The sequence below is a fragment of the Neoarius graeffei genome, chromosome 26 (genome assembly GCF_027579695.1).
Source record: "Neoarius graeffei isolate fNeoGra1 chromosome 26, fNeoGra1.pri, whole genome shotgun sequence".
NCBI lineage: Eukaryota > Metazoa > Chordata > Actinopteri > Siluriformes > Ariidae > Neoarius > Neoarius graeffei.
The window spans coordinates 43100863-43118432 of record NC_083594.1 but is presented as its reverse complement, the minus strand read 5'-3'; the positions used below and the strand labels follow the sequence as shown (position 1 = coordinate 43118432).

General features: G+C 45.4%; 2 protein-coding genes across 6 annotated transcripts in view; both read right to left on the bottom strand.

The window, feature by feature from the left end:
* Positions 1-11164, bottom strand: part of LOC132874124 (zinc finger protein 569-like) — a 65453-nt gene extending 54289 nt beyond the window's left edge. For all 3 annotated transcript variants that reach the window (XM_060910057.1, XM_060910056.1, XM_060910058.1), the window contains exons 1-2: positions 10912-11164; positions 4303-4964 (exon numbers count right to left, since the gene is read on the bottom strand). In XM_060910057.1, the coding sequence (XP_060766040.1) occupies positions 4303-4964; positions 10912-11092 (843 nt within the window). In that variant the 5' untranslated portion in view covers positions 11093-11164. The remainder of the gene's footprint in view (positions 1-4302; positions 4965-10911) is intronic.
* Positions 11165-14219: 3055 nt separating this feature from the next.
* Positions 14220-16780, bottom strand: LOC132874546 (gastrula zinc finger protein XlCGF7.1-like). 3 transcript variants are annotated; one of them, XM_060910815.1, is made up of 3 exons: positions 15743-16780; positions 14953-15605; positions 14220-14749 (listed from the first exon to the last, which is right to left on the bottom strand). In XM_060910815.1, exons 1-2 carry the CDS (start codon positions 15978-15980, stop codon positions 14959-14961), a joined length of 885 nt encoding a protein of 294 aa, XP_060766798.1. In that variant the 5' UTR covers positions 15981-16780; the 3' UTR covers positions 14220-14749; positions 14953-14958. The 3 variants fall into 3 exon arrangements, with proteins under 3 accessions (XP_060766798.1, XP_060766797.1, XP_060766799.1); XM_060910814.1 differs by having other exon boundaries at positions 14220-15605; positions 15743-16779; XM_060910816.1 differs by having other exon boundaries at positions 14220-15605; positions 15794-16776.
* Positions 16781-17570: the final 790 nt, after the last annotated feature.

Below are 17570 nucleotides of genomic sequence, written 5' to 3'. Positions count from 1 at the left end.
AACACTCCGCACTGTGCCGTATTTGTGAAGAGCCTCCATTTTTTTTGTGTCTGAATAACATACAGTACCAGTCAAAAGTTTGGACACCCCCATTCATTCATTCATAGGCGTTTCTGGATTTTCTATTTATTTTCTACAATGTAGAACAATACTGAAGACATCAAAACTATGAAATACATCTGGAACATGTGTGGAATTATGTGGTGAACAAAAAAAGTGTTAAAGAATACGTTTCATATTTTAGATTCTTCAAAGTCGCCAGCGTTTACCCTGTTGACGCTTTGCACACTATCGGCATTATCTTAACCAGCTTCCTGAGGTAGTCACCTGGAACGCTTTTCAGTTAACAGGTGTCTCATCAAAAGTTATTGAGCAAACGAGTTTCTTGCCTTCTTAATGCGTTTGAGATCAAACAGTAAATAATAATAATACAGTAAATAGCCCTATTTAACACCACACCATATTACGTCAAGAACTGCTCGACTAAGTAAAGAGAAACGACATCCATCCAGAGCAATTCATACGAGCCAAGAATTTGGAATGGAGAACACGTAAAACCATCCAAAGGCAACGGAGCTGAAACGTCCTGCTGAATATTTCAGAACCTTTCTTACAAGCACCTGTATCAGCAATACAGTGGAGCAGTCCAACCTGTATGCCATACAGTGTGATCCAAGCAAACCACTCAAAGTCACTGCGGATAAAATCGAGCAATTTCTTAGAATTTGTTTCTACATGTCCAATTTTGGGCTTCCAGGAAGCCGAAAGTACTGGCAGTCAGCAACAAGGGTTGACCGTGTTGCAAACACCATGGCCTTGCATCGTTGGGAGGCTATCAAGCGCAACCTACACTTTTCTGACAACTCAAAACAAGCTCCTGTTGGGGTCCCGGGGTACGACAAGCTGTATAAGGTGCGCCCTTTATGACGTCCTCCTTGGAGAAGTTTCAAACAATCCCAATGGATGAACAGATTATCCCATTCAAGGGCTACAACCCCAAGAAACCAAAACGCTGGGGATACAAAATCTTTGTGCTTTCAGAGAACAGGGGCATGGTCTACAACTTTGAGGTGTATACAGGGCAAATCTCCCCGTGTTGGCCTACCAGACATAGTGGAAACATTGTGCTATCCCTCTCACGCCTCATCCCTGATAACACGTCCCACAAGCTGTTCTTCGACAACTGGTTCTCCAGTGTTGACCTACAGATGATTCTGGAAAAAAGGAAGATCCACTGCATCAGCACCGTAAGGGCCAATCGTCTGCCCGGATGCAGTTCTTCCACAGATACAGACGTGAAAAAGAAAGGGAGAGGAACTTTTGAAGAAAAGGAGACAATGCTTAATGGAGTTCCTCTCAGGGTAGTGAAGTGGTACGACAACCGGGCAGCGTCTCTCCTGTCTACATTTGCTTCGGCAAATCCGACAACGACTGTAATGAGATAGAAGACGACGACGACCACTCTCCAGGTGAAATGCCCAAGCGTTTTAACCACATACAACAAAGGAATGGGAGGAGTTGATCATCTTGACTCTCTCATTGCCCTCTACGGAACGAAGATTAGATCCAGGAAGTGGTACCACAGAATTGTCTTCCACATGCTCGACCTCACTGCTGTTGAGGCCTGGCTCCTTTACCGGAGAGTATTAAAGATGACGAATCAGGACAAACAGACCACAATGCACTGTAGACCTCGAACATTTTGTTTATTTTGTATTTCACAAAACGATCAACCAGAACGAATGTGATTTACAAAAAGTATGCTAAGCAAACCAAAAGAAAAGAAAAAAAAACCAAACCAAAACACTGGTTTAAGAGTCAAACTGATATGGTTATGTAGCTTTCATAAAAACAATCAGCAGTGCACATCTAAATCTACAGTTGAGGGTGAAATTTTGCATCCCCTTATATGCAAATGGCTCATTTTAACTTCTTTCCAAAACGTTAAAACTGAAAAGTTGGTATATCTTGCAACAAGACAACAATCCGATCATAAGACAAGTTATAACAAGACTCAGGGAATATCCTAACACACAAAAAGGAAAATTCCACCCTGAAACACTTTCCATGTGTGTATATTGAAACGGTTCTGGCTTGCTTAGTGATTCTGATGGGAATTTTTTGGTTTGCCATTGATGATGCAATTGCAATGATGTCTGAGGAAAATAAAGTCACCAATCTCCAAGGTAACAACATAACTGTCCTGATTTGGTGTTACCCGTCCGTCCGTCCGTCCGTCCGCCCATCCATCCATCCATCCCTTATCTGTAGCCGCTTATCCTGTGCAGGGTTGTGGGCAAGCTAGAACCTATCCCAGCTGACTACGGGCGAGAGGCGGGGTACACCCTGGACAAGGTGCCAGATCATCACAGGACTGATGTATCGAAACAAACAACCATTCACCCTCACATTCACACCTACGGTCAATTTAGAGCCACCAATTAGCCTAACCTGCACATCTTTGGACTGTGGGGGAAACCCACGCAGACACGGGGAGAACATACAAACTCCACACAGAAAGACCCCAGTCGGCAACTGGGCTCGAACCCAGAACCTTCTTTTACTGCTGTGAGGCGACAGTGCTAACCACACCACCACCTGGTGTTAAAATCAAAGAACAAGATCTTTTCTCTCACAGCATTTTCCACTGGAGAAATCCAACAACGTAGACATAGCGAGAGAGCTAGCGTTGAACTCAAAAGTTCCAGAACACACCTATACGGCACACCTGCGCTGATTTTCAGCAGAGACTCGGCTGCCGTGCACATCCTCTGATCAATCTTATCAAAAAGTCCTTTTGTTTCATCTACATAAGAAGGAAGTGCAGTTACCAACACAAACTCATCAGACTTGGAGGTAGACCACTGGATTCAAGCTGCCACCAAAACCTTCGGTGCATTACAAAAGCAACTATGGTCTTGCCATGAGATCAAGAGAACCACAGAGTTGAAAGTATACAACGCGGCAGCCTTCCCATCTCTGCTTTACGCCACTGACTGCATGACGCTCTACCGTAAACGCTTCAAGAATGACCAGGCTACAACTCCGACACCTGCGTCAAATCCTCAAAATAAGATGGCAGGACAAGGTCCCCGATGTAGCCCTGATCACAGACTCCCAACTTCGTTGGGCTGGACACATCTGGCACATGCCTGAGACGCGACTACCCAAAGCCATTTTCTACGGAGAACTGAGCCTAGGAAAGAGGAGACGAGGAGGACAGAAACTGGAGATACAAAGACGTCTTGAAGAGGAACATGAAGAATGCCGGAATTATCGATCAGACGTGGGAAAGGGATGTCTCGGATCGAGCAATAGTTAAAAGCTCAGTGAAGATGAACGTCAAAGGGAGTATATGAGGGCTCACGAAGCCAGACATTCCATGGCAGCGCAGCCACCACTGCACACGGCTCTGTCGCTCTGGTGCAGGCTTCGTGGCCCATCTGTGTTTTTGCGCATCCTAACGAAGCAGTCATCATCGCTAGCGATGGACAGCAGCACCATGTGACACAGTGTCAACAACTCACTCAATAAACAAACACAGAGTCTCAAATCACATACTTGGGTACTACTATTGAGTACCAACACTGACTTTTCTATTAAAATAACTTTTAAAAACCTCTTTGACCTACTGAAAGGACTGTTCTGCGTACCGACCTTCAGGATATTCCCGACTAGACCGTTTTGAACGTACGACAAGGGATTTTTATTTGAGACGCGGATCATGATGACAATCACGCCAACGGTAAGAAAACCGGATCGTGTTTAGCATCACCGTGCAGCTCAAATTTGGAAACTGGATGGACGGAGATGTCTGGCTCCGTCGTTGTCAGCGGGTAATCGATGAAACATCGACTCAAAATTAATCTCGAACACTAATGATCACGTTATTTAATAATAATAATAATAATAATAATAATAATAATAATATTATAATAGAACTTGTTCAGGGTGGATTCTGTTCTCGGATGTTTTGTCTTTTTTTTAAGGGTATGCAAACTTTTGCACTCAAGTGTATGAACTCAAAACAACTTACAAAAAATAAAATTGTCTAATCTCAGGTCAGTTCAGCAGTGAAAATCTGGTAGCAGGAATAAAATGTTCATCTGTACACCCACACACACGCTCATTCGGCATGTCAAGGCAATCTATAAATATTTTCACAAGTGAAAGAAAAAAAAAAAAAAAAGAAGTCAAAGAACTTGCAATCGTTCGTCTCTTTAAAAAGCATCAGGTACACTGCTGGTTTTTAATAATGGTAGCCCCTTGGTGTTGATGATGGTAGTGTATGTGTACTCTGACCTGCTGAGCGCGACTGAAACGTTTCCCACACCCTGAACAGCTGTACGGTTTTTCCCCAGTGTGTGTCCTCTCGTGCTCCTTTAAGTGCGCTTTCTGGTGGAAAGTCTTCACGCAGAACTTGCAGGGGAACGGCCTCTCGCCCGTGTGCGTCCTCAGGTGGATTTTGAGCGAGTGAGGAGTGCTGTACCACTTCCCGCACAGATCGCAGCGGAGCTTTTTCTCTTTGCCACGTGGAATCTTGCGTCCCTTCGAACTGGCGTCGCTCCGGAGAGGTTTACGGCGCACCTTGGAACGGAAGAGTCTTTCCGCGGCCGGGCTTTGCAAGTGAAACGGGAGGTTAGTGAAATCGTGCTGGCAGAAGGACTGAGGGTTTGGTTCAAACTGACATTCGGCGTTTGCTGGACAGGAAGTTAACTCGCCGCCGCAGTCCACCTGGGCGTCACCGTGCTCCAGTTTGACCGTAACGTCCTCGGTAGGGTCTGAAGGGACGTGGCATGTTGGTGCATCCCTCACTGGCTGCTGCGCTTCATCACCCTGCTGTTCAGTGCTGACCTCCAGCTTCACCTGGATTAGCGAGGACTCCGAGTCCAGCACCTCTTGATTGCTGTTCGGCTCTTCTGGAGGAAATCCGACTGTCCAGCTCGTCTGTGCACCTGTAGAAACTGCAGCAAAGCATGACCAGAAAACAGCTTAAAAAAAAAAAAAAAAAGACATCTCATTTTAACACAAAATCCTGGTATGTGAGGAACATTCAAGTACCACTTGCTGCAGCACCAAAAGTCCAGGGGGTGGAGTCAGATCTGATCCGGCTCCTCCTACCCCAGCGGAGTCAAACCCAATATCCAGGACTGTCTCTATACATTTAATTCATCGCACTATAATCATCAAATACACCATGCAGGCGCAGCCCTGAAGAAAACAGTACTACGCCAGGCACCTCAGAGAATCCATAACTTCAACCGGAGCCTCTCAGTGCAGGGTATATTTGATTTATGTCCCTCATCAAAAAATTCCAAACTAAAAGTGTTAAGATTGAATCTCAGCATAAACTCACTGGAGGGCAGCCACGTTTGTCGTTAACGTCGGAGCGACCTTCGACCTGCACATGTGCAACGTACCATGCTACAGCGTTGGAGTCGAGTCACTAAACCTCGAGTCCAAGTCCGGTCTCGGGTCCCCATTGTTCAAGTCTGAGACAAGTCATTAAAAAAAAAAAATTCAAGAACAAGACTAACCGCACCGTTTGACGGTGGCCGTTTTAGCGCCATTAACATTAGTTTGTTCCTGAACATGACGTATGAACAGGCGAACGTGCATTCTCTGTCAGGGAGTGTGAAGTATTCTGTCAGAGATGGTTGGGAGACGGATGTAAGTGCAGAAGGTGTGTTTATTAATACAAGTGAACAGGCTTTCGTCTAAACGGGGGAACAGGGGCGCTGCGCCCTCTTACTCTCGGCGTGCGCCCCCTTACCGACTCCGTGAAAACATCCCAGCAACACTACGTGACAATGTGTCTGATCATCAAATACGTTATAAAATATTCCAAAAATATTCCAATCATAGTAGATACACCGCCAGACGGTGCAAAAACAATCCGAATTGGCGCTTTCCAGACAGAGGCGCCATGTTGTTTACTTGTCGCGGCTGCTCTCGTGAGATTTGACATGGGTTACATACAAAGTCAGCTGACTTGTAGCGCGAGATTTCTCGAGACTGAATGACCTTTCACCCACCGGCGCGGGAGCTTTTGACAGTAGTAGTTCGCGAGTTGTTTTTGTTGACACTTGGGCATTTAAAGATGTCATCCCGCGGCACGAAGCGGAAGAAAGCCAAAGACTGTCCGGGGCAGAAGAAGATTACTTCTTTCTTTTTCAATGTTGACAGACAATTTGTTACAATTTCCCTCTCAGATAGCCTCAGAATGTCCCATTGGAGCATTTTTCAAAGGCTTTGCACGGCGGGGGGGGACAACCAGCACCATCCCCCCCCCCGCTTCGCTCCCTCGCCATGGTGAGCGCCCTCATACTAAATTTTTCTAGAAAAAACCCTGTATAGGGCCAAATTCATACTTGGGAGGCCATTCAAGTTCACAACATTTTTGTCATTCACGTTTTCTGAACCAATCAGGGCGCGAGACTATGTTGCGACAGAGAATCCATAACATCAACCGGAGCCTCTCAGTGCAGGGTATATTTGATTTATGTCCCTCATCAAAAAATTCCAAACTAAAAGTGTAAAGATTGAATCTCAGCATAAACTCACTGGAGGGCAGCCACGTTTGTCGTTAACGTCGGAGCGACCTTCGACCTGCACATGTGCAACGTACCATGCTACAGCGTTGGAGTCGAGTCACTAAACCTCGAGTCCAAGTCCGGTCTCGGGTCCCCAGTGTTCAAGTCTGAGACAAGTCATTAAAAAAAAAAAAAAAAAAATTCAAGAACAAGACTCTAACCGCGCCGTTTGACGGTGGCCGTTTTAGCGCCATTAACATTAGTTTGTTCCTGAACATGACGTATGAACAGGCGAACGTGCATTCTCTTTGTCAGGGAGTGTGAAGTATTCTGTCAGAGATGGTTGGGAGACGGATGTAAGTGCAGAAGGTGTGTTTATTAATACAAGTGAACAGGCTTTCGTCTAAACGGGGGAACAGGGGCGCTGCGCCCTCTTACTCTCGGCGTGCGCCCCCTTACCGACTCCGTGAAAACATCCCAGCAACACTACGTGACAATGTGTCTGATCATCAAATACGTTATAATTGCTCCAAAAATATTCCAATCATAGTAGATACACCGCCAGACGGTGCAAAAACAATCCGAATTGGCGTTTTCCAGACTGAAGCGCCATGTTGTTTAGTTGTCGCGGCTGCTCTCGCGAGATTTGACATGGGTTACTGACAAGGTCAGCTGACTTGTAGAGCGAGATTTCTCGAGACTGAATGACCTTTCACCCACCGGCGCGGGAGCTTTTGACAGAAGTAGTTCGCGAGTTGTTTTTGTTGACACTTGGGCATTTAACGATGTCATCCCGCGGCACGAAGCGGAAGAAAGCCAAAGACTGTCCGGGGCAGAAGAAGATTACTTCTTTCTTTTTCAATGTTGACAGACAATTTGTTACAATTTCCTTCTCAGATAGCCTCAGAATGTCCCATTGGAGCATTTTTCAAAGGCTTTGCACGGCGGGGGGGGGGGGACAACCGGCACCATCCCCCCCGCTTTGCTCCCCTCGCCATGGTGAGCGCCCTCATACTAAATTTTTCTAGAAAAAACCCTGAGTGAAGACAGGTAAACAATCCAGAACGGCAGGCAAAATAGTAAAATGGTGAAACAGGCAATAGGTCGAGCGAGGCACAAACAGGCTAGCGTAGACTCGGCTGAATCAAAGACGAGAAACAGGAACTCAAGGATCAGGAAACAAGGCTCGGTAATGTGTCAGCAACGCAACTCAATACTTCTCAAAGCAAGTGTGTTTTCACAGTTTTTATATAGGCGCACTTATTGCGCCTTAATCCTGTGCAGGTGCGAGTCGTTTACGGTGCGTGCGAGAGTCCACTTAGCGCGCCTGCGCTATCTGAAGCATGCGCCAAGGGCGTGACACTCTTGCACAAAATTAGTATAAAAATTAATGTAGATATAAATATCTTATGCCAAATTATTATGGCACGTTACAAAAAACAAAGAAAAAATCCGAGTCCTCATCTCCAATTTACGAGTCCGAATCATCAGTGCTCAAGTCGAGTCACGAGTCGGTTACCATTAATTTTGGTAATTTGAAAAAGAGCAAGCCAAGCAGTCCATAAAAACAAATTACTGACTCTCAAAATCAGAAAGCTGTAAAACTACTGATTTGTGTGGATATTTTAATGTGTTCAGTTGAAAATCCCCCCTGGCTGAAATATTCATATTTCGATTGTATTAATGACTTTTATTTTTGTCTGTCTATCGTAAAGAAAAAAAAAAAGCCTTGAGTCAGCCGTATAGCTTGAAATCGTGACGCCAGTTCATGGTATATCCAGGACTGTTTGGTTTGGCTTGGCTGTCACGCACGACAGATCCAAGTTCTGTATCAACCGTCTTGTTTGCGGTCGCGAGCTCTTTGATGGCTTAACAATCCAATTCCCGACCCACAGATTTTAGTCCACTTATCATAAGGATAACTTCCAGGTGCTGATATCCTTTCCTTCCAGCAACATCGCATCTCCTTAAGTTCCGCAATCCGCCTTTCCTCAAACTTTGCCACACCACCCTTTCCAACTGCCCTCCACTGAGCTTGTTTTCAGCAAGGTTCCCAAAGTCCGATATGCCACATTTAAGAAAGACCTGCTTAAGGGGTCACTTATGACACTTCTTTGGGGCACCAACAGGATAATAGTTACAGAACAACCTGCAAAAAAAAAAAAAAGCAAGGGTGGATTGTGCTGGCCCATCGATGCTCCATCCTTCCTACCAGCTGGTCAACAGGTCCCAGAGTAATAAGCCCGTGCCGCACCACCAGTAAGAGCACAGTTGGCTGTTTCTTCATAATCCATAATGGAAAAGAGCACTGTGATGGTATGGCTACCAGCGGATACCAGGTTTGCATGTTGGCCATTGGCTCGCAAGGAGCTCTTCCGCCCTTTGCCAGGTCTTGTTTTTGGATTGCTGGATTGTCATGTGGTTACAATATCTCATCTCATCTCATTATCTCTAGCCGCTTTATCCTTCTACAGGGTCGCAGGCAAGCTGGAGCCTATCCCAGCTGACTACGGGCGAAAGGCGGGGTACACCCTGGACAAGTCGCCAGGTCATCACAGGGCTGACACATAGACACAGACAACCATTCACACTCACATTCACACCTACGCTCAATTTAGAGTCACCAGTTAACCTAACCTGCATGTCTTTGGACTGTGGGGGAAACCGGAGCACCCGGAGGAAACCCACGCGGACACGGGGAGAACATGCAAACTCCGCACAGAAAGGCCCTCGCCGACCCCGGGGCTCGAACCCAGGACCTTCTTGCTGTGAGGCGACAGCGCTAACCACTACACCACCGTGCCGCCCTCCGGTTACAATATCAAGTTGACATTTATTGGTAAACTACAAAACTAGAAATTAATACACACAACAACGAATGATGAAGAAAATCTGATCTAGGAAAATACTTAGAAAGTGGAACAAAAAGATTTTCTGACAGGTTAAACATTATCAGTTCATTTGTTTACAAATATTAGAATTATTTCCTCATTTCCATAAACACCGACATCCATAACATATTTATATAAAAGATATTTTGTACTAGGGCGGCACAGTGGTGTAGTGGTTAGCGCTGTCGCCTCACAGCAAGAAGGTCCGGGTTCGAGCCCTGTGGCCGGCGAGGGCCTTTCTGTGTGGAGTTTGCATGTTCTCCCCGTGTCCGCGTGGGTTTCCTCCGGGTGCTCCGGTTTCCCCCACAGTCCAAAGACATGCAGGTTAAGGCCAATTTATGCTGACAACCCAGTCCTCGCAGATAGCGTCACAGACAGTGTCTGCGTAGCCCCCCCCTTCGCAGACGCTCTGCGCGCACCTCCCAAAAATTGTGACCACCGCAGAAGCCTCGCAGACAAGAGGGCTCTGATTGGTCCACTCTACATCCGCTGTACACGCACTTCCGCTTCCCTTCTTTCCCGGTTTGTTTTGTTTTCACGACCGCCATTTTTAAAAACACGAGCGAAGATGGAGCAGCACGAAGAACGGTTGATCGAGGAAGTCAGGAAGTACGTATATCTATACGACTCCAGTTCTAGTCATTATAAGTAGCCGGAGGATAAACACTCCACTAACCACACCCACCAACTACTCTTAGCGATTTCGCGACTTCACGCCCCCTTGCGTTGTGGCGGTGAATAACATCGCGCACGCCTATTACTCCCCGCTCAACGATAAGGTACAACTGTCTGCGAAAAGCTATCTGCGAAAGCCTTGTCGCAAGAGCATGCAGAGGCCTTTAGGTTAACTGGTGACTCTAAATTGAGCGTAGGTGTGAATGTGAGTGTGAATGGTTGTCTGTGTCTATGTGTCAGCCCTGTGATGACCTGGCGACTTGTCCAGGGTGTACCCCGCCTTTCGCCCGTAGTCAGCTGGGATAGGCTCCAGCTTGCCTGCGACCCTGTAGAACAGGATAAAGCAGCTACAGATAATGAGATTATTATTTTTATAAATAACCATCTGGATGTCGATAATTGTGGACAAAGAGGTCAATAATTGTGGAACGGTGTCACGTGATCTGATATGCTAAGTAATCAGGAATCAACTCTTTTTTTTTTTCAGTGGAAGTTTGAGTAATTAATTATTCATGCATAATTTACATACTGAAGTCTTTTTTACTTGTGCAATGGCCAAACCATCGTTAAGGTGTCGATAATTGTAGCCACCTCTCTAATAATAATAATAATAATAATAATAATAATAATTGTTCTGATAACTGTTTAGTACAATAACAAATCACCACATTTGGCTAAGCTGCAGCCACAAGTTAATGATCTCATCCTCTCGCATTATTATTATTATTATTATGGGATATCACTGGCGGAAATCCGTACTAAACACACACCAACACCTGCACAGATAAAAACAGACTGAGCGGCTCATTCACCTGATCCATTGTTGATGCTAACTTCCGCTAGCATTTTCCTCAGATAAATATTCTCCTGTTTGGAGCGATCTATTTCTTCCTGATACTGAGACACAGTGTCCTTTACTACTTGAAATATTTCTGCCGCAGCAGCCAGTAAACGATCACACAAAAACGAGTTCAGCGTCTCCAAATGAGCCATCTTTGTTTTTTGCTTTTCCGCCAGCGAGTGCAGACTGGTTTAAAAGTATTACTTTGCTTTTTGCTGCTGTTGCTTCTTCTTCTGTTAGGTTCCAACACTGGAAGACTCGGCCTTGTGAGATCTTTACCGCCACCTGTCGGAAAGGCGAAGCAGCGCACACGGTGTTCAGAGTTTGACAACTTTCCCTTTAAACCAGGGCTTTTCAAAGTGTGGGGCGCGCCTCCCCTAGGGGGCGCAACGTCTCATCTCATCTCATTATCTCTAGCCGCTTTATCCTTCTACAGGGTCGCAGGCAAGCTGGAGCCTATCCCAGCTGACTACGGGCGAAAGGCGGGGTACACCCTGGACAAGTCGCCAGGTCATCACAGGGCTGACACATAGACACAGACAACCATTCACACTCACATTCACACCTACGGTCAATTTAGAGTCACCAGTTAACCTAACCTGCATGTCTTTGGACTGTGGGGGAAACCGGAGCACCCGGAGGAAACCCACGCGGACACGGGGAGAACATGCAAACTCCACACAGAAAGGCCCTCGCCGGCCCCGGGGCTCGAACCCAGGACCTTCTTGCTGTGAGGCGACAGCGCTAACCACTACACCACCGTGCCGCCTCATCTCATCTCATTATCTCTAGCCGCTTTATCCTTCGACAGGGTCGCAGGCAAGCTGGAGCCTATCCCAGCTGACTATGGGCGAAAGGCGGGGTACACCCTGGACAAGTCGCCGGGTCATCACAGGGCTGACACATAGACACAGACAACCATTCACACTCGCATTCACACCTACGGTCAATTTAGAGTCACCAGTTAACCTAACCTGCATGTCTTTGGACTGTGGGGGAAACCGGAGCACCCGGAGGAAACCCACGCGGACACGGGGAGAACATGCAAACTCCACACAGAAAGGCCCTCGCCGGCCACGGGGCTCGAACCCGGACCCGGGGCTCGAACCCGGACCCTCCTGCCGCAAGGCGACAGCGCCAACCACCACACCGCCCTAAATTAAATTATGCAGCAGCAAAAATATTATAAAGTGCAATAGTATAAAGTGACCTGGAATGTTCAAGTTATAAATAGAAGTTTAGAGTTTGGGTTTGGAGTTCAGCAGTCTGGTGACCTGAGGGGAAAAGCTGTTACAGAACCTGGTGGTCCTGCACCGAATGCTGCAGAACCTCTTTCCAGAGGCCAGAGGGGAGAACAGTCTATAGTGAGGGGTCACTGATGATGTTTCTGGCTCGAGACATGCAGCGGCTAGGTGCAACGTCCTGAATGGAGGGAAGAGAAGTCCCAATGATTTTCTCTGCTGTCCTCACCACTCTCCTCACAGTCTTCCAGTCAGAGGCACTGCAGCCTCCACACCACACAGAGATGCAGCTGGTTAGAACGCTCTCTATGGTGCTTCTGTAGAATGTAGTGAGGATGGGCGGGGGCAGGTGGGCTGTCTTCATCCTACGCAGGAAGTGCAGACGTTGCTGTGCCTTCTTGACCAGTGACGTGATGTTCACAGACCAGGTGAAGTTCATCAGATCATTAATGTAATGTAATATTTTCTCCCTTTTTACTTAAATAACGTATCCAGATGATTCATTCATTCATTCTCTATACTACTTTTTCATTGCACATGAGCTGGAGCCAATCCCAAATTACTTCAAGCAAGAGGTGGGGTACACACCCTGGGCACGTCGCCAATCTATCACAAGCCAACACAAAGACAACCTACAGGCAATTTAGAGTTGATCTAATTCACGTCTTTGACTGTAGGAGGAAACCCATGCAAACTCCACACACAAAAGCCCCAGTCAACCAGCAGGTTCAAACCCACAACCTTCTTGCTGTGAGGTGACCGTGTTAAACACTGCAACACTTTTTTTTCCCCAGTGACTGATTGTACAGTTAGTAATGGTATGCATTCATCACTAATCACTTTGATATCTATTTATACCCTTCTCCATGTCCATCAATATCTGATATACGGACAAGTGTTTTACTGGGAAACACACCACTCATATTTTTCATACAAGCTACATCCAGGACATTGAGAACCAAAACCGTGACATAAATCTCTATATGTCACTCATGAGGAAATCAGTGAATCGTTTTGATAAATTCGGGTACTTTTTGTTTGTGAAAAAAAAAAAAGACATCACAAATTGGCTTGAAGATATGAAGTTTATCTTCTCACGTTGAAAAACTCGCATTTTTCATACAAAACACATCACGGATCTGAGTGACATTTCCTGATATTTCACTCCAGTGATGTCACTCCCAAAGTTTTCCTGCTGATTTGTCAAAATGGTGAACCGGTTCAAAATTAAACTCATCTCATCTCATTCTCTCTAGCCACTTTATCCTGTTCTACAGGGTCGCAAGCAAGCTGGAGCCTATCCCAGCTGACTACGGGCGAAAGGCGGGGTACACCCTGGACAAGTCGCCAGGTCATCACAGGGCTGACACATAGACACAGACAACCATTCACACTCACGGTCAATTTAGAGTCACCAGTTAACCTAACCTGCATGTCTTTGGACTGTGGGGGAAACCAGAGCACCCGGAGGAAACCCACGCGGACACGGGGAGAACATGCAAACTCCGCACAGAAAGGCCCTCGCCGGCCACGGGGCTCGAACCCGGACCTTCTTGCTGTGAGGCGACAGCGCTAACCACTACACCACCGTGCGGCCCCAAAATTAAACTTGCATATATATATTTTTGTACGTGTCTATATAATATAAAGAACACTACATGGTGGTGCAAACATATGAAGTTTATCTTCTCATGTCGAAAATATTTTCACTCGTTCACTTCGCTCACTCGTGAAATACCTTCACCACTCAAAGATAAACTTCATATCTTCACACAACTGTGTAAGATCCTATATATTTGGTTTTGTTCTGATTTACTTCAGGTTAAATACTTGCTTTTAAAAAAATCAGACCCTGTATTTTATTTACAACATGTAACTTTCAGACATTTTGTATTTGTATGTATAGAGCATCAAATGGATCCATGATCACGGTCACTGAAAAGCATTTACTTCCCAAAGCACCAGAAGTAATATCTTGGTCCCTTAAACAGTCAGAAAAATAATCACGTTACTAAAAAAATAAAATCAATCAGACACCTTGGTTTAATGTTTAATAAAGTGTACACCATCCATATTGAGTTCTCTATAAAATGCATACAAAACATGTAAAACTTCTGTCTCCCGGATAAAAAAAAAAGAACCCTGTATATTTATCAGTAGAATTCAGACTCAAAGTAAATAAGAGTGCTATTTGCTGAGCATGGACTGTAAGTAGACAATAGTTTCTTTGCATATGACATCAAAGCGACGCACTTTCCAGGATCGCAGGATGTCAGTGAGGCAAGTTAACAACCACCACCATCCCTGCAGCGATGCCTCCGGTTTGCACCATCAATATCGATCAACAAGCCATCACTTTGCTATTTCTTTTATTTAACCTGCCTGAGTGCTTTGTTTCATTCTGTATGGGTCACATCCACGATGTGTTTCAGTTCTCCGACACCACCTCCTGAGTGCATAATCATCCACGACCCCTTTTACATCCTGACGTTCTTCCATTTTCAATGTGCACAGTATATAGATTCTTCACTTCCTGCCCTCCGTCTGAATTTCACGATTGCAAACAAGCTAGAATAACAAAAGAATAAATCAGTAGTTAAACATATAAAGAACAAATCATTTGTACCTCTGTTATATTCAGCAAAACTATGAGGACTTGAAAATAAAACTAGCCACTGAGGTGCCTTCGTAAAGGCAGGCAAAGTAATAAAAAGAAACAAACATGAAGAACAGACAATGAAATTAATTTATCCACAAGTCTAATTTGCCACCCTGCTCTATTGGTTGACTTGTAACTGCTCCTGATGATGATTCCGAAGGTGTATCTTCATCGGATTGGAGCGAGTAAAACACATCCTGCACACCGGGCAGCTGAAAGGCTTTTCACCCGTGTGTATCCTCTCGTGCTCTTTCAGATGGCTTTTCAGCTTGAACCGCTTTTTACAGTAACCGCAGCCAAAAGGTCTTTCTTTCTGATGCACGATCATGTGCGTTTTCAGAGTGCCTTTTTGCTTGAAGGCTTTTCCGCAGACTGCACAGGTATACAACGCCATGTGGCTCTGTACGTGTGATGCCAGCTGAGAAATCTCAGTGAACATTTGGTCACAGTAAGTGCAAGAAAGAGGCTCTTGCTGGTCTCGTGCTTGATTAGCTTCAGGGCAGAAGACGGCTTGGGACGCGCACGGCTCTACTTTCACCGTGATGTTGGTGCTGTCCTCGTTTTCATCCTTCAGCTCAGTTTTTTCTGAAAAGCTCGAATTCGGGTCCAGGTCACGAGCAGTGTTCGCGAGCTTTGACGTGCATGTGTGTGGATGACTTTGAGACTGGTGTGGATCAGATTTCTTTGGACGAGTTTCCAGTTCCAGGTTCACTTGGATAAGGGAGGAGTCAGTGTTCAGGGCTCTCTGGTTTAAACTGTGCTTCTCTGCATATAAATAAAGATCATTCACTATTACATACACAAGGAACATGAGCAAAGAGACTCTATAGAAAGGAAATACAGATTCATTTCTTTATAACAGACATTTATGGTTAATAAAGGGTTTTATAAACAAATGTTACCATCCTGTCTCGTGTTGTTTGTGACTGTAATGAGCCGGAAGAAGTGAGTACCTGCTCTCTCCTGGACACTGTTGTAGATTTCAGCCAGCGCTTCTCTCAGACACCGGTTCTCCTGTTTAATCCGCTCTATTTCACCCTGATATTCACTAAACGCCTCTTTAAACACTTGGAAAATCTCTCCAGCGACTGTCATTAACCGTTCTGTCAAAAACGTATTCAAACTGTCCAAATTGTTCATTTTAGACCGAGTCACTTTGTTTACGACTGAAGCTGTTTCCTTCCGCTTTTGCGTCTTCTTCTTCCTCCTCCTCAAGGCGGTTGGCAAACAATAGCTTTGCTCATTACCGCCACCTGCTGGTACAGCTATACAATAGTTTCATACAAAAGTACAGTTCTCTGGGCTTTAGCATTATTAGAGTATCTTATATGTAGTTATATTGTACCCCGACACGTGTATGTACTTGTCTAATCTGATATGTGTCGTCTAAAAAAACCCCTCCTGGTACAGCGTCTTTTTTTCTTCTTCTTCTTCCTCCTCAAGGCGGTTGGCAAACAATAGCCTTGCTCATTACTGCCACCTCCTGGTACAGCATATTCTACCGCTTCTTCTTCCTCAAAGCGGTTGGCAAACAATAGCTTTGCTCATGACTGCCACCTCCTGGTACAGCGTGTTCTACCGCTCTTCTTCTTCATCTTCCTCAGAGTGGTTTGCAAACAATAGCTTTGCTCATTACTGCCACCTGCTGGTACAGCTATACAATAGTTTCATACAAAAGTACAGTTCTCTGGGCTTTAGTATTATTGGAGTATCTTATATGTAGTTATATTGTACCCTGACACGTGTATGTACTTGTCTAATCTGATATGTGTCGTCTAAAAAAAAACCCTCCTGGTACAGTGTCTTTTTTCTTCTTCTTCTTCCTCCTCAAGGCGGTTGGCAAACAATAGCTTTGCTCATTACTGCCACCTCCTGGTACAGCATATTCTACCGCTTCTTCTTCCTCAAAGCGGTTGGCAAACAAACACTAGCTTTGCTCATTACTGCCAAAAAACCCCTCTTCTTCTTCCTCAAAGCGGTTGGCAAACAATAGCTTTGCTCATTACTGCCACCTCCTGGTGCAGCAAATTCTACCTCTTCTTCCTCAAAGCGGTTGGCAAACAATAGCTTTGCTCATTACTGCCACCTCCTGGTGCAGCAATTCTACCTCTTCTTCTTCTTCCTCAAAGCGGTTGGCAAACAGTAGCTTTGCTCATGACTGCCACCTCCTGGTACAGCGTGTTCTACCGCTCTTCTTCTTCATCTTCCTCAGAGTGGTTTGCAAACAATAGCTTTGCTCATTACTGCCACCTGCTGGTACAGCTATACAATAGTTTCATACAAAAGTACAGTTCTCTGGGCTTTAGCATTATTGGAGTATCTTATATGTAGTTATATTGTATCCCGACACGTGTATGTACTTGTCTAATCTGATATGTGTCGTCTAAAAAAAACCCCTCCTGGTACAGCGTCTTTTTTCTTCTTCTTCCTCCTGAAGGCGGTTGGCAAACAATAGCTTTGCTCATTACTGCCACCTCCTGGTGCAGCAAATTCTACCTCTTCTTCCTCAAAGCGGTTGGCAAACAATAGCTTTGCTCATTACTGCCACCTCCTGGTGCAGCAAATTCTACCTCTTCTTCCTCAAAGCGGTTGGCAAACAGTAGCTTTGCTCATGACTGCCACCTCCTGGTACAGCGTGTTCTACCGCTCTTCTTCTTCATCTTCCTCAGAGTGGTTGGCAAACAATAGCTTTGCTCATTACTGCCACCTCCTGGTACAGCTATACAATAG